The 24,831-nt window shown below is 39.4% G+C and overlaps 1 protein-coding gene across 1 annotated transcript; it reads right to left on the bottom strand.

Annotated features, from left to right (window-relative positions):
• Positions 1 to 9,328: 9,328 nt before the first annotated feature.
• LOC141632836 (uncharacterized) lies at positions 9,329 to 9,757 on the bottom strand. The gene has a single exon (XM_074445345.1). The coding sequence runs from the start codon at positions 9,755 to 9,757 to the stop codon at positions 9,329 to 9,331; it is 429 nt and encodes a 142-aa protein (XP_074301446.1).
• Between the last annotated feature and the right edge of the window lie 15,074 nt (positions 9,758 to 24,831).

Consider the following 24,831-nt stretch of genomic DNA (forward strand, 5'->3'; position numbering starts at 1 on the left):
CCTTCTTCGTCGGTAGGTATATAGGACCTTACTCTCCATATGACCCCTTCTACGTTGGGTAAGTAGTTTGTGTTGACTTATTTTACCTCAACATTATAATCCGAAGAGTTTCTCGAGATTATGATGGACTATAGATAGAATTTACAGAAATTTATCAACCAAGAATTCTAAAAGTAGAATTAGCCAAGAGGTTGGCTTATCAATTTACAGATAATTGAGCCTTGGGATCATTTATATAATTCTTGAGGGAGGTCAATTGTATAAATGCTTGAGTCTTCGCATTATAACAGTTTTGCATTAGACTTAAATCATAACGATGAGTATGCTTATTATGTTTTTCTTCTTCTTTTCGTAGTGTAGAATTCATTTTATATTGATAATACTGCTTACAACAAATGGCTGGAAATAATGATATCCATATGCCAAGTGCCACACTTGCACGCGAGTCCTGGCTCAAAACTTTCATGGACCACATGAATTAGTCCACACGACTGAAGAATGACGGGTCCAACTTTGCGGACTGGGAGGCATCATTACGGAATGCTGCAATTACTGACGGTGAGCTCAAGTACTTGATTGAGCCAATACCGCCAAACCCAGGCCCCAATGCAAGAGCTAACGACTCACTTGCTTATAGTGACTTCGTCATGGAAGCTGGTGCGATAAAGAACGTACTCATTTTTGCAATGGAAACCAATTTGCAAAGACGCTTCATTGCCCAAGGTGCAAACAAGATTTTTACCACGCTCACTAATGAGTTCTCAAAAGCACCGAGAATCGTTACTTATGAGCATACCCGTCGCTTCTTTAAGGCGAAACTCCAGAAGGGCCAACCGGTTAGCCCACACATTCTTGACATGATTGAGAATGTCGAGAAACTGGAGGCACGTGATTGCAAAATCAGTGAGAGCATAGTCATTGACCGTGTGCTTCATTCAGTTCATGATGGTTTTGCCCTTTTCAGGGCAAATTACTACATGAATGACATGAAGAAAAGTCCTCATGAGCTACACTCACTACTCGTATAGACCGAGAAGGATATGAAATTGAGTGGGAGCATGAAGCAAGATGTTCTCATGATTTCCAATAAGAATAAGGGTAAGGGCAAAGCTCACGGTGACCTAACTGTAGGAAAACCAAAGTTTAAGAAGTCAGGAAACGGTAAGAGTGGGCCTGGTGAGACTAGTGGCTCACAAGGCAAGGAAAAGAGCAAGGGCGGTAACGTTGAGTGCCACCATTGTCACAAGACTGGGCATTGGAGGAGGAACTGTCCCGTGTACCATGAGGACATAAAAGCAGGACGCGTCACTCCTATTGGTATGTCATCTTATATTCATATGATTGAGATTAACCATGCATGTTTCAGAACTTGGGTACTTGATACTGGTTGTGGTTCTCATCTGTGTAATCATTTGCAAGGCCTAAAAAACATCACACCGCTCGCAAAGGGTGATGTGGACCTACGAGTCGGGAATGGAGTAAGAGTTGCTGCAGTCTCAATGGGAACATACGTAATCCAGCTCCCGAGTTGTTTTGAGTTAAATTTATATGACTGTTACTATTTACCCAGTTTATCTAAGAATATTATTTCTGTTTCCATACTTGATAAAGACGGTTTTTCATTTTCAATCAAGGACAATAGTTGTATTTTCTCTTTTAATGAAATTGTTTATGGCAAAGCAATTTCCATGAATGGAATTTATATCTTAGATCAAACCACAGATATATTACATGTGAATAATAAGAAATTAAAGGTTGGTGACAAAGATCAAACTTATCTATGGCATTGTCGAATGGGACACATAAATGAAAAACGTGTAAAGAAACTCATTGAGAGTGGGACTATCTCCACATTTGATTTCTCATCATTTGGCACGTGTGAATCATGTCTTATCGGCAAAATGACTCGAATTTCCTTCAAAGGTGTTGGAATGCGTGCTAATGACCTATTAGGACTTATATATACTGATGTATGTGGACCTATGTCAATCACCGCAAGAGACGGCTATAGATATTTTATCACTTTCACGGATGATTTGAGTAGGTACGGAAATGTCTACTTAATGAAGCATAAAAGTGAGTCTTTTGAAAAATTCAAGGAATACCAGAATAAGGTTGAGAACCAACTGGGTAGAAAGGTTAAAGCACTACGTTCAGATCGTGGTGGCGAATATCTTTCAAATGAGTTTGATCAACACCTTAAAGACTGTGGAATAGTTTTACAGTTAACTCCACCTGGAATACCTCAATTAGATGGTGTGTCCGAACGGAGAAATCGAACACTACTTGATATGGTTCAATCCATGATGAGTCCCACGGTAGTACCTGATTTATTATGGGGCTTTGCTCTTTTGTCAGCTGCTCTTATACTTAACCGAAGTCCGTCTAAAGCTGTGGACAAGACTCTGTATGAAATATGGAAGGGAACGGTCCCTAACTCATCCTTTATTCGGGTTTGGGGCTGCGAGGCTTATGTCAAGTGAAGACAAGAGGATAAGCTTGGCCTGCGATCGGTCAAGACATACTTTATTGGTTATCCAAAAGGAATGTTTGGTCATTACTTCTATTCGCCTACCGAACATCGAGTTTTTGTTGCGGCTAGTTCAAAGTTCTTAGAAAAAGAATTTCTCGAGAACAAGTCAAGTAATAGAACCTTCGAGTTGTCGGAGATACAAGAACCAACAACCGAGGAACAGATGGAGGAAGATGTTCCTTCAACTAATAATACGGTTAATATTCCTCAGGAACCTAGGAGGTCGGGTAGAGTCTCTAATCCTCCAGACAGATACATTGGTATGGTCGAGGAAAATGACGTTTTGCTCCTAGAGAGTAATGAACCCGCTACCTATAAAGGTGCCATGACCTGTTCCGACTCTAAGCTATGGCTTGAAGCCATGCGATCCGAGATGGACTCCATGTATGAGAATGACGTATGGGATCTTGTTGATTTACCTAACAAGGTACGACCTCTTCTGTGCAAATGGCTTTACAAAATAAAGCATTCTGTAGAAGGGCAACCAGATACCTATAAGGCACGACTACTGGCAAAAGGTTTCACTCAAGTGCACGGATTTCTTTATGATGAAATATTTGCACCCGTAGTTATGCTGTGTTCCATTCGGATAATCTTAGCGATTGCTGCTTTTCATGACTATGAAACTTGGCAGATGGATGTGAAAACCGCCTTCTTAAACGGTTATTTTGAGGAGGAATTGTACATGGTACAACCCGAAGGTTTCATAGATCCTGAAAATCCTAAGAAAGTGTGCAAGCTTAAACGTTCCATTTATGGACTTAAGCAAGCTTCTCGGAGTTGGAATCATCGTTTCGACCAGGTGATAAAAGAGTATGGTTTCACTCGATCGGTCGAGGAACCATGTTTATATGTCAAGTCGAGTGGGAGCAAGATTTTTTTCTTGATATTGTATGTCGATGACATACTCTTGATAGGGAATGACATTCCTCTCTTATCTTCAGTAAAAGGATGGTTGAAGAACCATTTCCAGATGAAAGATCTGGGTGAGGCACAACGCATATTGGAAATCCGTATCTATCGAGATAGATCACGACGGATGTTATCACTGAGTCAATAGTCTTATTTAGATAAGATTCTTGAAAGGTTCAGCATGACCAACTCCAAGAAGGGGAACTTTCCAATGACTTCTTGGATGCATTTGAGCAAGTCTCAGTCACCCAAGACACCTGAAGGGGTTGAACGCATGAGTCGCGTTCCTTATGCATCAGCCATAGGATCAATCATGTATGCCATGATATGCACACGTCCAGACGTGGCATATGCATTGAGTATGACGAGTCGGTACCAAGGCAATCCAGGTGAAACACACTGGATGGCTTTTAAAAACATCCTTAAGTACCTACGGAGAACAAAGGATTGGGCATTGACTTATGGAGGAGATACTAAGCTATGTGCAATCGGTTACGCAGATGCTAGCTTCCAAACGGATCGAGATGATTCAAAATCTCAGTCTGGATTCGTCTTTACTCTTAATGGTCTTTGCGCTCACCGAAAAGTTCCAAACAGGAAGTTGTAGCAGATTCTACTACTGAATCCGAGTACTATGCCGCTTCAGAAGTAGAAAAGGAAGCTATATGGATGCGTCAATTCTTACAAGGACTAACCATAGTTCCTAGTTCGAATGACCCAATCACCATCTATTGTGACAATAGAGGTGCCATCTTCTAGGCCAAGGAGCCTAAGTCTGGCAACAAGTCTAGACATGTACATCGGAAGGCTCACCTGATCCGTGATTACGTGGAGCAAGAGGAGATAGTGATTGACAAGATTGCTTCGGATGACAACATCGCGGACCCTCTCACTAAACCATTGAAATATGATAAGCATGAAGGACACGTTATTTCCATGGGAATTAAACGTGCTCATGAGTTGTAGTAGTTTCTTAAGAATTCGATACATTTTCTTTTTCATATTCTATTTATAACTTCATCTTATTATTTGATATTTTGTTTTTCATGTGGATTGTACGACAACTTTGAACGCCACAAAGTGAACTGAATTACATTATATTTTTTTTGGTCCGTAATCGCCTACATGAGCTGATAACTCTGGCTATTATATTGTGAAGTTGATTGATGGTGGGTTCAACGAGCCATAAGTCAAACGGTTGGCTGATCGATCACAGATGCAAGTTATAACGATACCTCGTAGGACATTGTGACAACGTAATGGAGTCCTAAATGTTTAAAAACATTCGGTGCTAGGTCGTGGATTGGACGTCCATTGTGTTCCTAGAGTCGATTCTTTTGACTATCGACTGTCTCTTGAGATTAAGGCAGTTTTTAAGTGACTTTGGTTTCTTTCTCATGGTCGACCGTAACAGGAGGCTAAGCAGATTTTTACTGGGTCATTTCATAATGTGCTTGTATCTGCAGGATTCGAGTTGAGAAAATATCCAACCTTTATCAGATTTAGTCATTTCTCAGGGCCACTCGAGGAGTTATAACTGAAATGCATGGCCATGCTCGAATGATGATTCTTTTATCAGTTAAGTTACTCTCTAGTCGGGAAAACCACTCTTGATAATGATCACCTGTAAAATACGACCTTTGTGAATAAGGATTTTGCAAATTGTTTTACATTGAGTGGGAGAAATTAAGGATATGAGAATCGGTTATCACACATACACTTGTGAGGACAAGTGGGAGTTTGTTGGAGCTAGTGTCCTCTACAGTTAGTGTGATAACGTGTATAAATCTCTTATAGGTTCACAGGGTATACTTAGTATTTTATCAGTTGATTAACGTTTACTAATAACGGTTGGCTTGCTAGAAGTTTGACGTTATTATCATACTGATGGCGGTGATCAACTGGTCCCTAAAAGTCACACCTAAAGGATGTGTTTGAGAGATGATATTGCATGAAAATATAATCACATTGATGCCTTATATGACTAAAAGGTTAGTCCATGTATTTGACTAAAAGGTTAGTTAATGTGATGATGAGTCGATTATTTAATACAATTAAATAATATCAGCTGAGACGAATTAATTGTTAATTCGTAAATTGAATATAAACTGTTATATTTAATTAATGTATATAATGTTAGCTTAAATGAATTAAGATGTTAATTCGTAATTAAACATAAACGGTTATATTTAATTAGCAAATTATAAATATGCGATATTTATAGTTAATGTATATATTATACGAAATTGTCATAATAAATGATGACAGACCGGTATTAATAAATCGACTACAAACTGTTGTGTGTGGACTTATTAAATACGTGACGACATAAATGATAATTGATAAATATACACATATTATACAATTTGACAACAACCTAAAATAAGAAGATTTACTCCTTATTTTGGTTGTTGGTCACACGGTTTAAGGAAGAAAAAAATAGAAAAATATCTTCCCTATTTCTCTCCTTTGGACGGTTAAAATAGGAGAGAAGGGGATCATTTTCTCACTTGTTTTTGGCCTAATACTCTCATCACTCAAAACCCTAAAAATAATTAGAAATTAGGGTTCTCTTTCTAGCAAGAAAAGGGCATTTCTCGGAGCATCTTGGGTGCAACGATTAGGAGAATATCGATCTCGATATTTGTTCTTTGGCCAAATTGCTAGGACCAGAGGTTAATTCTAATCTCTATTCTTTTGTTTATGCAATTTCGTTTATGACTCGTAATTTCATATTTCATAATTTCGTTATAATCCGATTTTTCTGGTTGAGATATACCGATATTTCCCACAATTATATTCAAACTTGAAATAAAATGTCATATATACAAGAGTTAAGTTGGTGACCCCAATCATTTCTTAATTCTCGATTGAAAATTACATTTAGAAACTACTTTTGACTTGTCTCCCAAACCATTTGATTGGGAATTTTTTGGTGTGTGCGAATCTTGTATTCAAAAGCAAGTTAATTCATGACTTTTTTTTGGAAAAGGTTTCTGAATAGAGCAAGATATTCGCCCTATTTACACTTTTAAGTGTATGGTCGAATACAATTTCAATCAGAGACGGTTATTACTTCTTCATCTCTTTTACCAACGAATTAGGTAGATACTTGATATACACTTAATGAGGTAAGAATAGAAGTTCTTTGAATAAGTTCAATGAATATTTAAAAGGTGTCAAAACCTAAAGATTATAAAACCAAAGTATTAGTACTTTGTTAGAATGGGGAAAAATAAAGTGATGACTTTTAGCTGCAACAAAAGGAGTGTGATATGGTATCACAAGTTCACTTTCATTACGATTTGATAGAATCTTTACATTGTAGTTAGAGGTAGCTTCTGTTATAAAATTTGTCTGGCATCTCATTTTCCACTAATATAAAACATGGTTAAAGCAGTCATCTACTTTTCATATGAGATATGGTTAGGCATGGTACCTAAATTGTAGCTTGTTTCGATAGTGGACATGTGCTCTCTCTTCCTACATGATCACAAAAACAAAGGGTTTGTGGCTCGTGATGCTGTCTATTAAAGAAAAGAGGACTATTTCTTAAAAGACAGTGTGGGAGAAAATATTCAAGAGCCACAAACTGAGAATAAGACGTAGGAAGATGTTCCTTCTTGGTCAAAATCAGTAATTATTTCTTCGAAACCTAAAGTGAACAGGAGTCATGTTACTTTTTGAAACTAACGAACCTATAACTTATTGAGATGCTTTATCTAGTCTCAACTCCACAAGAGTCCGAAGTAAGCAGAAACATGAAGATGTTTATTTAGCTTGCTTGATTTATAGCAAAGATTTTTGCAAGCTACAACAACGCTTCATTGAATTCGGATTTTGTAATAGTTGGATTTTAAAATCATCTTCTGTGAGTTTTGAAAATCACAACTATCGTAAGGTAGGATGAAAACTTAAGAAGAAGTCTTAAGTAGAAGTTAAGGAGTTGAATTATATGTTTTACACATGTGATAAACTTTTCTCGAATTGTCGAGTAGTTCTATTTATACATGCATGGAGTTTAGTGGGAGTAATGTGGTGTTACTAGTCTTATATGTAAGGGACATATTGATCATTGTGAATGATGAAAGAATTAGGAGAAGAATAATACATCTCTAAGATATCCAGTTCAATGGATATTAGTATAATGTTAATATTCATATGTTAATAAGAATCTTGACAAGTTCAAAAGTATTGAACATGAAGAAATTGAATCCATTTGCTTCTGCTGCGGGCTCAATTCATTACACTAAGATGTATTACCATTCTTAAACCTCGTATACTTGGAGTATGACGAGATGTTACAAATCAAATCTTTGAGAGAAGTCTCTATATAGCCACATAGTTCATTAGTTAGTACTCAGGAAGTACTAAAGATATGAAGCGAAGCATTTAGAAATGAGATGGATTTATATGCAAGGAGTTACACAAAAACCATATTCTAAACACATAAGGATGGTTAGAGAACCATCTTGGCTATATTATATAAGGAGGATATCTGCTAGAAACATTCTAGACAGTTGAACAATGAGATATATACAACGAAAATTGAGTACACTTGCAATAATGAGATATGCGAGCAGGAGGGGATGATCTAGACACTGTGAGGACAGTGGGAGTTATTCCAAGGCAAGAGAGCCTATGTCTAGATATGATCTAGACACATACTCAGAAGGTTTTTATAATAAAGATTATACGTAAAAAAGGGAAATAGTATATAGTAAGGTTAGGAAAGTGCAAAGTGTTGCTAAAACTTACTAACGAAGGCCTTTTCATAGGCTAAGCATGATAAGTCATGTCATTTCAATTGAATTGAGATGATCAACTATATAAAAAATTAAGAATGAATTATAGATTATATAGTAATTGATATTGTATCAATTTTACATATGTGATAATGCATTCATCGTTTGAGTTTTATATTAAACTCTTTTATTACTTTGTTACATCCAAATAGGTTGTAAGGACAACGTTGAACCCTATTAAGTGAACTGGATTAACATAGTACTGGCCTCTAGTTGTTTATATGAGGTGACGTCTCCAAGTGACTAAAGTGTGATGCGATTGATGGCAAGTTCAAGTGCCATAGAGTCATATGAGATGACTAGTCGATCACATAGGCAGACTGTATGGGACACTCTGTCGGGCAGTGAACGCTTATAGAGTTCTTGTAATTCATAAGGCCTGGTCGTGGCAAGAGCTACTATAGTATTCTTTTGAGTCAATTCTTTGACTAGAGACTGTTCACCCAAGGTGGCACAGTTTCTGAATGACTTTGATTTATGCTCTACGACTTTCATAACTGAGGTCAAATGGGTATCTTTTGGGTCATGATATGTTGTGGCTATTCAAAGGGAGCAGTACGATAGGAATTGTCCACCCCTTGTCAGGATTATCTTTAAATCTCAAGGCCACTCGAGGAGTAGTAAACTGAAAATGCGTGGCCACGCTCGGAAGGTATCTATGGTAGATAATTCCGGTCAGACAGTTACTCTCCAGATCGAGGAAACCACTCTAGATATGATCAAATACAAGTATGATCTACAATACACCTTGCATTGAGTGGGAGATGTTGTAATAGGACAAGAGAATTGGTGACGCACACTTGTTAGGACAAGTGGGAGATTGTTGGAGTAAGTGTCATCAACAATAGTGCGATCACATTATTAAATCTCATATAAGAATACGAAAGGGATCATTCAATATATATACAGTCAACTGATCAACATTAATCGTAAATGATTGGCTAACTAGAGTTTGACATTACTGTCGTTTGACGGTGATGATCAGTTGATCCTTTAAGGTCATACCTAAAGGACAATTCCCTTAATGGATAAATTAATTAATTGTATATTGATTTTTGAAGGAAAGGTAGAAATCTTATTAAGTTAGAAGAGCAACATCCGTTTCAACAAGAGGAACAATGCGCTCAGGAATCGCACCCACCCAAAACCGTGTCGAGTAGTCCAACGGCATTAGGTGAGCCATCCCATGAGCTACACAATTACCATCCCTACGAACAAAACTAAAGCGAATACAAGTAAAAGACTTAGCAATCTCAAGGATCTCAAAACCGACTCTTCCCAAGTAGTTGGCAGGGATACTCTTTGATTTCAACATAGTGATCAAGGTTGAAGAATCCGATTCGAGCACCACATTATCCAAACCCATTTGTAACGCTGTTCTCAAACCAAATTCCGCCGCTTTAGCTTCAGCGATATCCGGACACCATCGATCACGAACTTGTTGAACACCAACCCTTTCCACCCGCCCTGAATTATCCCTCACCACCAGACCAAGTCCACACCCCATCTCACCTAAAATTCCTGCGTCAACATTAATCTTCCATTCTCCTATCCCCGGCGGAAACCACCTCACCCTCACATCCCTAGCTCCTACCGTACGCCCCCCACACTTCGGTTGAGCATCCACCCAAGCATTGAAAAAACTCAAAGCACGCTCAACAACACGTACGCCTCATATGATTGCTTTTCGACCATTCCAATTAGCCCACAAAAGCACCAAACACTTACATGCCTCCGCACCTCCCGTCCTCCTCAATAATCCATCCACCCAGTCCACAACATTCGTGCCCAACCAGTCCGTGACAAGCTCTTCATCAACCCCCGCAGCTTCCCATATTAGGCGAGCAAAAGGACAGTCCAGAAGTGCGTGTGTCTCATTTTCAATGGAGCCAAGGCAACGTTGACAAGTCGGGTCCGCATCCGTAACTCTTTTCTGCACATTAAACCCACAAGGTAACACCCCTCTACACACCCTCCAAATGAAGTTCTTAATTTTTGGAGGAAGATGGAGGCCCCAAATCTGTGACCAAAGTGCCGACCTGTCACTAGTCTCACCCCTAGCCCGGCTAGCCTGATACAGATTAATTAATTCCTTATAATTGAACGATTTACATTTTGAGTAAGAGTTTTAAATCTCATTGTAATTTGATTAAGTGAGATTCATTTTAGTAATTAAAATGCCTTATTACTAAAATTTGATTATTGTTTATGAAACAATTATAATAAGAATGAGTAGTTAATTATAATTACAAGATGTTGTGAATTATATTAATATGATCCATTTTATACACATGTAATTATGAATTACTAGATATTTTGTTAAATGTAACCTAATTAATTTATATAACGATATATAATTTTTAGGTATGTATTAATTTGATTAATTACTTAATACATACTATATGTGACATGTTGTGTGACAATTGACATATGACAAAATAAAATGGATTTCCATTTTATGAAATGGACCGAAAATTGGACGGGTATTAGAGTTAGTGGATATTTATTTTAATTGTAGAATAAACACAATCATAACCTATATCCATAGCCTTGCATGCCTATTATCTTGATAAGAGAAATTGGTGAACATGCATTGGCCTTGCCATCTCCCTCCGACCCGGCCCCCTATGGATAAGAATAAGAAATTGTTTTCTTATTTTTGTAACTCATTCATGCAAAATCAATACATCTCTCTTACTCTTCTTCTCTAAATTGTTAGAAAACCTTATAAATTGTTCAAGTACAAAATCTAATAAATCTTCATAGATTACTATTGTAGTAATAAATAATTATTAGATTTATTATAAGGAGATTAGTATTATTATCTAGTTAATAATAATATTAATATTGAGGGTTTGTTTTGGGTACAATCAAGAGGAGGATTTCTACTTTGAAATCATGGACGATCATCCAATATTATGAGCTCAAGATCAAGTGTAGAAAAGTGTCCTACACTTATGCCCATATTTCAACCAAGATCCATGTAAGAAAATCGGTTTTTCCTTCTTATTTTGTTTATTTATTCTTGCATGAAACTAGATCTACATAAATATAAATTATGGTTAATTTATAAAATGAATTAGATGAGTCTAATAGGGGTATATGAACCTAACAGAGCGGCTTAAAGGAGATCTACTTCCAATGCCCAATGTTTACCGTTGGCCTCACTTGCTTCCAAGGCCTCCAATTCTTCCAAAGGGTCTTTAATGAGAGTAGAACTTGCATGGTCCTCTGCACAACAATCTATAATGTCCATCTTGCAATGTAAATTAATAGAAAAAGGTGAGAAGTACCTTGAGGAAATGTTTTTCCTCCAAGACAAAGAAAGACACAACTTAAAATAAAGATTGATAACAATTCAATTGAACACCGTCCACGGCAACGGTGCCATTTTGATGGGTCGTGTCGTTGTACGCCCTCAAATAATATTAATAGTCTCCACAATCTACCCTTAGTAGAGCGGTAAGTAAAGGTCGAATCCCAAGGGACGGGTATTGGATTAAGTTATCGATTGCAAGTAGTTATGCCTTAGAGTCACAATTTTGTTTGGATTGAGATGGTTGTCTAAACTACTAGGCAAGGTAAATGTAAACAAATAGAAAAGCAAAGCAAGTAAATTAAATGGGGATATAAATAATTGATAAAAGGTACTAGGGTGTCATGGGTTCTTAAGGGTATCATGGTGAGATCACAAAAACAAGTTTCATAGATTAAGCAAATTATTGTTGTAGTGGAATCGAGTTAGTTTATATCTTACAATTCCTAGGAAGGTTTGGGTCTTGGAGCCGAGTCGGTCAAGACTTTGCAACACCTACAAGTCGACTTAATTTATCCTTATTTAACTATATGCATGGTCTTACAAGCCTTGAGTTGGTTTATGTCTTACAAGTCTTGTTGAATGGGTAGGAGATTCATACTAGGTTGTCAATCAAGCATTTGATCAAGCATAACATGTTCATAAGTTGAAACTACAACAAGAAAGCAATCATATGAACTTATAATGTAAAGATCTACCCCATGATTAATTCCTCTAATCCCCCATTAACCCAAGTTTAGGAGACTACTCACTCATGATAATGGAAAACATGCTAACAAAGTTGTCAATCACATTAACAACTCTAAACATGATGGATGAGTAAAACAATGAACAATAAGCAAAGAGTAAAGAAATTGTACCAAACTTATGATGAACAAATGGAAGGAAAGAATAATAGAAGAAAACTTGATTGATGAATGAAGATTTGTCAATTCTTCAATATACCCCAAATACTCTTTCAATTACCCAACTAGATCTAAGAATTCTTCAGCAATAATTAAGGAAGGATTAGTATGTAATTAAGCTAATTGATTTCTAATCTACTCTAATAACTTCATGCTAATCTCCTATTACAAGGGAGTATTTATACTAAGTATAAATATTAACTAAGGGCTTAAATGCCGATTAAGTCCCTAAGATGAAGATTAACGCCTTGCAAGTCCCTAAGGACCCGCTCGACCTAACTGATGCGTGTCATTTATATGATGTTTTACACCCTATTTTGACACGCATTTCGTCTACTTTCGTAGTTTATGTAATATTGCAGATTTATGCGGAAATGAGTAGATTTTGAGCCAAATCCGTCCCCAAGTATCTTGCACTGCATTTGACGTGAAGTATTTACTCAAGGAACGAGCTTGGTGTGCATTTCGAGGCCCGAATGACAAATCCACGAGAAGTTAGAAGTCAAGAGTCAGCTAAAGCAGTCGATCGACCGGGTCCTATGGTCGATCGACCAACCCACGGGTTTCAGTAGCTACTGTTCAGCATAGACCAGTCGATCGACTGGTCCCAACAGTCGATCGACCAAGACGCTATCTCAGACGTGAATTAGAAGATCAAGAATTAGCAAGCCCATGATATATTAGGTTTAGAAATAATAGCTGCGTACTTTTCCTTTATAACGCAGCTTGAGTTTTGAGAATAAACATTCAGTTTTCAATCCAGTAACATTCAGTTTTATCAGTTTTTAGAATATCAAATAATTAGGGTTCGGAATATTGTTTCGCATTGGATTTTCGTTCGTGCTTTTAATCTTTCCGTTACAATTCCTCTGCAATATCGGTATTCGCCTATTCTTATTTCAGTTTATCTTTATTGCGTTGATAGTATAGAAATTGCTAGTTAGTTTCCCGAAGCCACAATTATCGTTTTACGCTAATCTTTTATTCCGTTAGTTCAAGCATGAATTCAGTAGTTTTAATCCTTAATATTATTGTTGTTTCCACTATAGTCATGAGTAGCTAAATTATTTGTGCTAGGATATAGGGAATCTGTAGGATTAGACGGCGTAGAATGGTAGACTGAAATCGCGTGTCAGTCGATCGACCGCCATACCTGGTCGATCGACTGACTGCGTGAGGTGTTACTTTCGTTTTAATTGTTTTAATTTCTATATTTGACGAATCGAGTGCACGCGACTACTTGAATGTTTGGGTTATGACTGACCCATTAGATCGAAAGATAGGGAAAGTTGATTGACCACTAATTAAAATGACTAAACTATGTTGAGATCGAAAGATAGGTAAAGTTTAGGTTTTTAGTCACTTTTCAGGATGAAAGTCAGTATTAGTGATATTAGGGACTTGTAGCGAGATCGAAAGATGCTTCTTGTTAAGAGTGGACCGAGAGGACCTCTTGTTTTCCAGCCTCGTGTGTTTGATTTAGACCTACTTAGTATGCTGCCGCCGAAACTATAGTGAATCGACCATCCTAGTACCCCTTCTTTTATCTGTTTTATCCGTCTATTTAGTTTATTGCCTTTAGCTATAGACTAAATCAATTCAACCCCCACATTCGTTACCTTAGACTAGAATTAGACAATTATTAATTACATTCGCCTCCTTGTGGTTCGACCCTGTTACCACTAGCCTAGGTTAGTTTTAATAGGAAATATAAATATCATTTTTGGTACTCACAACGACGGGTATCAAATTTTGGCGCCGTTGCCGGGGAGGCAATTGTTCTAATTTTTAGTTGTTTTATTTTAGTCTGTTTCTTAGTTTAAGAGACATTCGTTCCTTAAACTATTCTCATATTCTTCTTGTAGTTTCCTCTTATGCGCAGGTCACAGGGTGGTGAATTACTACCGATCAATTCTGAGATTGAGAAGACCTTGCGTGAGTTGAGGCGATCATCTAGGGTATTGCCGACAGAGGAAGAGCTGAGTACTCTGTCAAGCTACTACGATAACGCCTTATTTGAGGAGGATCCACCTTCATCTCCTGTCTCTAATTCATCAGCTGAGACCGTCACTTCTCCAGAAATTCCAGTCATGGCTGAAGAAGCAAGCATCGCTAGTCACTCTGAGCCGACAGCCGCGAATCTTTACAAAGGATCCGCATTACCAGGGGACGACCGAAAATTCGAGCCAAAGCCTGCCTATATTAATTTAGTTGAGAGAAACCAATTCGGGGGAGCTGCAACTGATGATGCAGCCAAGCACATGGAGACCTTTATCGATTATTGTTGTTCCATACTCGCACCCACTGGCGTGACCCCGGATCAGGTGAAGGAGACCATGTTTATATTCTCCCTTCGTGATGCTGCAAGGGAATGGTATAGAGACCTGGATCGAGCTGCTAATGGGATCACCGACTGGAGTTCGTTGGCCTTGGCATTTTACAAGAAATATTTTTCTGCCTCGAAGACCAATGCGATTAGAGCTCAGATCACGAGCTTTAAACAAGGGCCGGATGAGAACTTTCATGAGGCCTGGGTCCGTTTCAAGAAATTGGTGCGAACCATACCGCACCATGGGTTTGAGAAGTGCAGCCTATGCAATCAGTTCTATAATGGGCTCTATGATGATCAAAGAGCTATCTTGGATGCTGCAGCAAGTGGTCGATTTGCAGAGAATGTTGGAGAGACCAAAGGGTGGAAGATCATTGATGACTTAGCCACCCATAAAGTTGAGTATGGGAATTCCAGGGGGAATCAGAGGAGAAGTGTTGAATCTCATTCTGTAGCTGCACTTGAAGCTCTCACCGCGAGATTTGATAAATACGAATTGGGAGGAGCTTCAAAAGGGGGTATCTACCATGTGAATGCCGTGTCAGACGGTCCATTCGTCTGCAAAAGGTGTGGAGCTGAGGGACATGTTTCAGAAAATTGTCCTAGTCCCTTTGAGTCTTGTGCTGTCTTTCAACATTATAGGCAGACAAACACCTATTATGAGCCTAATGTTCATCCCAACTTGAGGTGGAGTAGCCAGAACGTTCTAAATCCAACTCCACCTCCGCAGCAGCAGCAAAGCTATGTGCCCCCTCACAAGCAACAACAATATCAAAAGCCTCCATATGTCCCTCAAGCAATCCCATGGTTCTGATTTTACTGAATTTAAGAACTTGTTGCTGAAAGAGTCTCAAGCTAGAGAGGCCGGTGATACCCGTCGTTGTGAGTACCAAAGATAAAATTTGTAATTCCTATTAAGACTAACCTAGGCTAGTGGTAACAGGGTCGAACCCACAAGGAGGCAGATGTAAATTCTAGTTGATTTATATTCAGTCTAAGGTAACAATTGTGGGGGTTTGAGTTGAGATGGTCTAAAGCTAAGAACAGATAAAAAACTAAAAAGACGGTCTAAATGAGATAAAGAAGGGGGTACTAGGATGATCGGTTCATTATAGCTTCTGGCGGCAAAGAAACTAAGTCTGATGCTGAGTCAACACAGGTGAGGCGGGAAATAAAGAGGTCCTCTCGGTCCACTCTTAACAAATAGCATCTTTCGATTTCGCTATAGGTCCCTAATATCACTAATACCAACTTTCGTTCTGAAAAGTGACTAACGGTCTAAACTATACCTATCTTTCGATCTTAGCACAGTTTAGTCGATTCAATTGATGGTCTAACAACTTACCCTATCTTTCGATCTATTGGGTCATCATAAAGGGGTACTTAATCGGTCGCATGCATTCGATTCGTTAAATACAACAATTAAAATCAATTAAAACGAAAGGTAACCTCACGAGGTCAGTCGATCGACCGGGTAAGGTGGTCGATCGACCAACACGCGGGTCAGTCCGTGTATACTCTATTGCCGCCTATGCCATATATCGCCTACATCCTAGCACTATAGAATTAGCTACTCATGCTAAGGGTAGAAACAACAACATAAACGATAAAGCTAACTACTGAATTCATGCTTAAAATAGTAAAATAAACAATTAACATAAATAATGATAACGGTTGCGGGAATCTACTTAGCAATTCTAAACTATTGATAAAATAAAGATGAACTATAATTAGGACAGAAGAATACCGAATTGTAGAGGAAAGATTAGTTATTAAGAACCGAAAATCCAATGCTCAACAATCCCAAACCCTAACTATCAAGAACCGTATGCGAAAACTTAATCTAAATTACTGAATAAAACTTTGAATGAAAACTGAATAATAACTTGATGATGATTGAATGTTTCTAGGTTACGTTATATAGCAACTAACGTAACTTTATTTCCTAAACCTAGCATAACTTTGGGCTTCAAGATTCACGGTCTTTTAATTCTCGTGCGGAATAGCACTGGTCGATCGACTAAGGTGGGTGGTCGATCGACCACTCAAAGAATGAACAAAGGGCTTCGGAACCCGAACATTGGTCGATCGACTGAGGGTGATGGTCGATCGACTACTTGAGCTGCTACTTGACTTCTTAAAACTCGTGGACTTGTCTTTTGGGCCTTGGATTGCGCACCAAGCGCGTTCCTTAAGTGATTCCTTTACGTCATTTGAAATGCAGATTACTCGGGGACGGATTTGGCTTGATTTCCCGTTGAATTCTTCACATTTCTGCAATAATGTACAAAATACGGAAGTAGACGGAAATAGGGAGAAATGTAGCATAAACTATAAGAATGAGCTCTAAAATGCGTGTAAAATGGGATGTAAAACATCATATAAATGACACGCATCAAACTTTCCCAAACCAAACCCTTGCTTGTCCTCAAGCAAGAACTAGACTCGATCCTAAAACCTAATGGAACGAGTTCAATCTCAGAGCGAATTGTCAACTGTAAAGCCTAAACCAATTTAATGCATAACCAACAATCAATTAGTAATGCGAATCATGCAAACGAATTATAATGTCGTTAAAGACTCATTTGACAAATCAATTGTAGAGACTTATCAAATTGGACTCTCACGGGTCGCTCAAATCACTCAATAAGTACAGGTGAATATATGTAAGATAGAAAGAAATAATTTTGTAGTGACTCTCACCTAACTACGACCTATGAAGACATGCCAGCAATAGAATATGAAAACGATCTCTATGACCGTACATATGCATTCCAACCAAACAGATGACCAATGACACATGCCGAGGTAAATATGGGATATGTGAGGTATGGGTAAGAAGAGGCAAAACATTTTGTGGAAAAGTGGAGGTACTGGTGATCAAGCTAGTACCAAAACGGAACCAAATGGCAACATCCAACTTCTTGCTCATAATCAAACGAAACGGTGCTATAGCAAGCACAAAACTCACAATCTCCAAACTAACAAATCAATAAACTCCCCATAGGATATAAATGAAACATGGGAGCAAAAATCGCCAAAAGATAAGGATTAAATTATGCGAATTGACTTCTTCCTCGAATCTCAGTCGATCGACCAAAAGGGGCAGTCGATCGACTGCTATGAACAGTGCAGAACCTCTTTTTCTTTCTTTTTCGAATCATATTTTTTTTCATTTCTTTCTTTTTTTTCTTTTGTTTCTTTCTTTCCTTTTTGTTTTCATTTTCCAATCATCATCTCAACAGAGCAAATGCCACCAAAAACGAGTAACGACCCCAAGAACACAAACTACTAGATTGACAAAGGTAGGCTAAATGTAGGATGTAGTAAACGGGACAAAAAAAGGCTATTTTTGGTAGTGTGGAGCTTATGGGCAAAATGAATAAAGGAAACCTCTTCCACATGTGTCAACTAACCACAAACCGAATGCATACAGGTATTAAGTAGATCAAATTCATATTTATGCAAATTAAGGAAACATGTCTCATAAGGAGTACTACTCACATTCCTAAGTAAACCGGTCATAGATGTCACCAGTTATAGGCTCTAAATCTCAGAATGTATGATGTAGTTTGCCGCTTTCTAAGTCAAATCTCAAGTTCAAGAAGAATGTAACGAAACTCGTAGATATGCATTTACGATTCTACTAATAACATGTTAATCTAGCAAGGCTCAGGCAAAACAGGTGCAAATGCAAAATTATCATAGAAATACTACCGTTCCGACTCGACCTAAATGCTAAAATAAACGTGCATTGTATGGGAATTTTTTGAAATTTTTCGATTTTTTTTTTTTTTTTTTGGATTTTTGTATACATATGAAATGAAATGAACAATGCAAAACAGAATGTAAACGTGAATGCAAGCAAATGATATGCGACGCAAAACCCTTCCCCAAACCAAATCACACAATGTCCCCATTGTGCAAAATCATGTAATGAAGAAAAAAGAAATGGGAATTTGCGAGAAAATAAATAAACAGGACACAAAGGAAAGATATGGAACTCACAAGACTTTAAAGCGCAGAAAAAGGAAACCTCCCAAACCAGCGTGAGCTAGGAGGTTTCAGTAGCTAGCAAAGATGCTACTAACAAGAGTGCCCGAAAGATTTAAAAATACCACGCATAAGACTGAGAAAACAATTTTGAAGCGGTAAAATTGTGCGTAAATGAGAGAACAGAATAAATAAGTAATATAACGGAAAGTAAAGCGGAGTAGAAAACTCCCTTAGGTCCCCATATCGACCAAACACAGCAGGGGAGAGGTCGTGAACAAATACAGCTGCAGCAGTGGTCGATCGACCAAGAAGATCAGTCGATCGACCAAGTAGGCGTGAATGAGCTCTGTAAACTCCAAATCGTCGATCGACTATATAGACCAGTCGATCGACTGAAAACACTGCTGCAACTTCTTATTTCATCGTATTAGCTCAATAACTCGAGCTACTGAGGTCCAGAAACCTGCAAATGCACAATAATACGCGCCCAAAATTGCGCGAAAACCCAAAACAAAGCCTAAAGTGCATAAAAATCCTAAACAAAACAAAATAAATGCGAAGTTTTCGCGCACACAAAAGCAATAAAAAACAAAATAGTTCGAAAGCAATAAAATGTTTGTAAAGCTTTTGATCAACTAGTAGTTGATCAAGAAAGGCTAAGGTATGGCCCACTTCGTCGGCTTCTGGCTACTAGAGGTAGCCTCAATGGTGCTCAGTTTATCAGCTGCACCCTTCTTAGCTTCAACAGTCGGAAAGCTCAAAGGATAAACCTCGTCATCTCCCCAATCAAGGGTCTCTTTGGGTTCGTCGGACTCCAAATCAGACCATCTCACCTTGGCTGGCTCATCTTCCACTTCCTCATCGCGCATAGCTAAGGCATCCAAGACCTCCTCTTGAAATGGTTTGCTCTGTCGCGGCGGGAGTAACCTGCAACTTCTCCTTCCCCAAACCAGCTCCTGCAATGTCTGAAACAACAAGTTTTTCCTCCTTTTTGCTCCCAATCTGGGGCGGAGTGGTTAGCATAGGAGTAGTAATAGAGACAGGTAATTCAGGAAGCACAAAGTACGATTTCTTTTCAGAGACCGTATTACAAGTAACAGGCCACATGGGATCCTTTTTCTTAGCCGGCTGGGCAAAGACAATAGAGTGCTTTCCCACTTTGAAAGTCAAGGTTCCTAGACCGACATCGATGACTGCACCAACAGTGTGCAGAAATGGCCTACCCAAAATAATGGGAATATGAGCATCCTCAGGCATGTCAAGTACAACGAAGTCAATGGGGAAGAAAAACTTCCCTATTTGGACATGAATGTCCTCTAAGACCCCTATTGGCTGGACCGAAGATCGGTCAGCCATCTGTACTGTCATATCGGTAATAGCAAACCTGGTCAACTTAAGCTTCCTAGCTAGACTCAAGGGCATGACACTTATACTAGCTCCTAAGTCACATAAAGCCTTCTCAATTGAGAAGGTACCTATTTTGCAAGGAACAAAAAAGCTACCCGGATCCTCTAACTTATGGGGCGCAGTGTGAGACAAGTAGGAGCAAGACTCTTTAGTTAACGCAACAGTGTGAACATGTTCAAGCGATTTTTTCTTTGATAATAACTGTTTCATAAATTTAGTGTATGCTGGCACTTGGTTAACTAACTCAAGGAAGGGTACCTGAACATTCAAGCTACGAATAACTTTCTCAAACTTACTGAAAGATACCTGTTCCTTCGTCGACGAGTCTCTCCTGATATGGGGTCAGTAAGGAGTACCTTAGCCCTCTCCTCTAAATTGCGCGTGCAGTATCCTTGGACTTTGGCTGGAAGTCCACAACTTTTTCCTTGTTGAAGCTTGACCCTCCCTCAGACCGTCTCAAATGAGAACCATTAATCGTCATTGGGTCGAACTTGAGCCGGATCGACCCATCGGACTCGGGTCGGCACCAATATTTTCGGATCGTGGTACCCCGAAACAAGTGGTCTCGCAGATTATTTGGCATCAAAGGACGAAATTCCTTAGCATCGCGGCCCGATCTCGGTCGATCGACCACACCCGTCTCGATCGATCGAGAGATGTACGATTCAGAATCTCCAGTAACCCGTGCTTGATCGATCGACTAGGTATATCGATCGATCGATCGATATACCCAAGACAATGTTTCTTTGATTTATTCGTTGAAGCTTTCTTTTGACTTGTTTCCGGCTCATCTTTTTCAACAGCGTCCTCGACCATGGCAGGACCATCAAGGGTGAACCCGCTCCTCAAAGTGATGGCATTTAGGGTCTCCTTTTGTTCAGGTTGAGTCGGTAAGTGTCCGGGAGCTCGAGTGTTACTTTTGCTAGCCAATTGAGCAATTTGGCTCTCTAGTAGCTTCATCCCGGCCTCTCTTGCTTGGGACTCCTTTAGCAACAGGTTCTTAAGCTCGGAAAATTCAGAATTCTGCGATTGTTGCTGCTGCGGCACATAAGGAGGTTTCTGATATTGTTGTTGCTTTTGATGAGGGGGCACATAGGGTTGCTGCTGCGGCGGAGCTTGAGTTGGATTCAGGACATTTTGGCTCCTCCAACTCAAGTTTGGGTGGGTTGGCTCGTAGTAGGTGTTGGTCTGCCTATAGTGTTGAAAGGCAGCACAAGATTCAAAGGGACTAGGGCAGTTCTTCGAAACGTGCCCCTCAGCTCCACACCTTTCGAGACGAAGGGACCGTCGACACAAAGATTGACTTGGTACATCCCACCTTTAGAGGCTCCTCCTAGCTCATATTTGTCAAATCTCGCAGAAGAGCCTCAAGCGCAAATGGCCGACAGGGAAGATTCAGCAGCTGTCCTCTGGTTCCCTCTAGAATTCCCATACTCGGCCTTGTGGGTAGCTAGATCATCAATGATCTTTCACCCCTTGGTTGCTCCCAAATTTTCGCGAATCGTCCATTGGTGCAAAGATCCAAAATGGCCCTCTGATCGTCGTACAATCCATTGTAGAAATGATTGCACAAGCTCGACTTTTCGAACCCATGGTGCGGTATGGTTCGCACCAGCTTCTTAAAACGGACCCATGCTTCGTAGAAATTATCGTCCGGCCCTTGTTTAAAGCCCGTGATTTGGGCTCTGATAGCAATCGTCCTTGAAGCAGAAAAGTACTTCTTGTAGAATGCCAATGCCAAGGTATTCCAATCGGTGATCCCCTGAACGGTCCGGTCCAAATCTCTATACCACACCCTTGCAAAGATCACGAAGGAGAAGATGAACATGGTCTCCTTGATCGGTCTTGGGTCACGCCCCGGTGGTGGGGGTATGGAACAATGATGAGTCAATAAAGGTCTCCATATGCTTAGCATCTTCATTTGCGCTCCCCAATCGTTCTTCTCAACCATGCTAATGTAAGAAGGCTTTGGTTCGAACTTCCTGGCATCTCCTGGTAATTCGAACCCCTTATATAAGTTTTCAGCTGTCGGCTCAGAATGACTAGCTATACTTGCTTCCTCGGCCATGACTGGAATTTCTGGAGAAGTAACTGTCTCGGCTGAAGAAGTGGAAACGGGTGAAGACTGTGGGTCTTATTCGAACAGATCGTTCTTGTAATAGCTTGACAGAGTACTCAGCTCTTCCTCTGTCGGTAGTACTCTTTGTGTTCGTCTCAACTCGCGCAAAGATTTCTCTATGTCAGGGTCAAATGGCACTAGTTCACAACCCTGTGACCTGCGCATAAGAGGAAACTACAAAAAGAATATGAGAAAAGTTTAAGGAACAGAAGTCCCTTAAACTAAGAAAGACTAAAAATAAAACAACTAAAATTAGGACTATTGCCTCCCCGGCAACGGCGCCAAAATTTGATACCCGTCGTTGTGAGTACCAAAGATAAAATTTGTAATTCCTATTAAGACTAACCTAGGCTAATGGTAACAGGGTCGAACCACAAGGAGGCAGATGTAAATTCTAGTTGATTTATATTCAGTCTAAGGTAACAATTGTGGGGGTTTGAGTTGAGATGGTCTAAAGCTAAGAACAAATAAAAAACTAAAAAGAAGGTCTAACAGATAAAGAAAGGGGTACTAGGATGATCGGTTCATTATAGCTTCGGCGGCAGCAAACTAAGTCGGTCTGAGTCAACACAGGTGAGGCGGGAAATAAAGAGGTCCTCTCGGTCCACTCTTAACAAATAGCATCTTTCGATCTCGCTATAGGTCCCTAATATCACTAATACCAACTTTCGTTCTGAAAAGTGACTAACGGTCTAAACTATACCTATCTTTCGATCTTAGCACAGTTTAGTCGATTCAATTGATGGTCTAACAACTTACCCTATCTTTCGATCTATTGGGTCAGTCATAAAGGGGTACTTAACTGGTCGCATGCATTCGATTCGTTAAATAAAACAATTAAAATCAATTAAAACGAAAGGTAACCTCACGAGGTCAGTCGATCGACCGGGTAAGGTCGTCGATCGACCAACACGCGGGTCAGTCCGTGTATAATCTATTGCCGCCTATGCCATAAATCGCCTACATCCTAGTACTATAAAATTAGCTACTCATGCTAAGGGTAGAAACAACAACATAAACGATAAAGCTAACTACTGAATTCATGGTTAAAACAGTAAAATAAACAATTAACATAAATAATGATAATGGTTGCGGGAATCTACTTAGCAATTCTAAACTATTGATAAAATAAAGATGAACTACAATTATGGAAGAAGAATACCGAATTGCAGAGGAAAGATTAGTTATTAAGAACCGAAAATCCAATGCTCAACAATCCCAAACCCTAACTATCAAGAACCGTATGCGAAAACTTAATCTAAATTACTGAATAAAACTTTGAATGAAAACTGAATAATAACTTGATGATGATTGAATGTTTCTAGATTACGTTATATAGCAACTAACGTAACTTTATTTCCTAAACCTAGCATAACTTTGGGCTTCAAGATTCACGGTCTTTTAATTCTCGTCTGGAATAGCTGCCTGGTCGATCGACTAAGGTAGGTGGTCGATCGACCACTCAACAATGAACAGTGGCTTCTGGAACCCGAACATTGGTCGATCGACTGAGGGTGATGGTCGATCGACTACTTGAGCTGCTACTTGACTTCTTAAAACTCGTGGACTTGTCTTTTGGGCCTTGGATTGCGCACCAAGCTCGTTCCTTAAGTGATTCCTTTACGTCATTTGCAATGCAGATTACTCGGGGACGGATTTTGCTTGATTTCCCGTTGAATTCTTCACATTTCTGCAATAATGTACAAAATACGGAAGTAGACGGAAATAGGGAGAAATGTAGCATAAACTATAAGAATGAGCTCTGAAATGCGTGTAAAATGGGATGTAAAACATCATATAAATGACACGCATCAGCCGGGATGAAGATATTAGAGAGCCAAATTGTGCAATTGGCTAGCAAGAACACAACTCAAGCTCCCGGACACTTACCGACTCAAATGGAGAAAAAAGAGACCCTCAATGCCATTACTTTGAGGAGTGGGTCTACCCTTGATGGGCCCATTATGGTTGAGGACATTGCTGAAAAAGATGAGGCAGAACCGAGTCAAAAGAAAGATGGAACGAACAAAAGCAAGAAAAAGACGATCAGCAGGTATGTCAGTCGATCGACTGACATACCCGGTCGATCGACTGAAGTGCGACAAACAGTAGCTTCTGGTCCTGTACAAGTCGGTCGATCGACTGAGATTGCTGCTGAAGGTGATTCTTTTCGTCCTCCAATGCCAAATAACTTGAGGGATCACCTGTTTCGGGGTACGATAACTCCGAAAGTATTGAGTCAAGACCCGAATGCTGATGGGTCTGCATTCGGTTCAAAATGGCGACCCGATGACGATAAATGGTTCATTTCTGAGACGGTCTGAAGAAGGGTCGAGCTACAACAAGAAGAAGGTGGTGGATTTTCAGCCTAAATCCACTGACGTCGGCATGAGAGACTTAGAGGAGAGGGCTAAGTTACTTCTTACAGCCCCCTATCCGGAGAGATTGGTGCCGACGAAGGAACAAGTATCTTTCAATAAATTTGAAAATGTTGTTCGTAGTCTAAACG

This window comes from Silene latifolia, chromosome Y (assembly GCF_048544455.1).
Source record: "Silene latifolia isolate original U9 population chromosome Y, ASM4854445v1, whole genome shotgun sequence".
Taxonomy (NCBI): Eukaryota; Viridiplantae; Streptophyta; class Magnoliopsida; order Caryophyllales; family Caryophyllaceae; genus Silene; species Silene latifolia.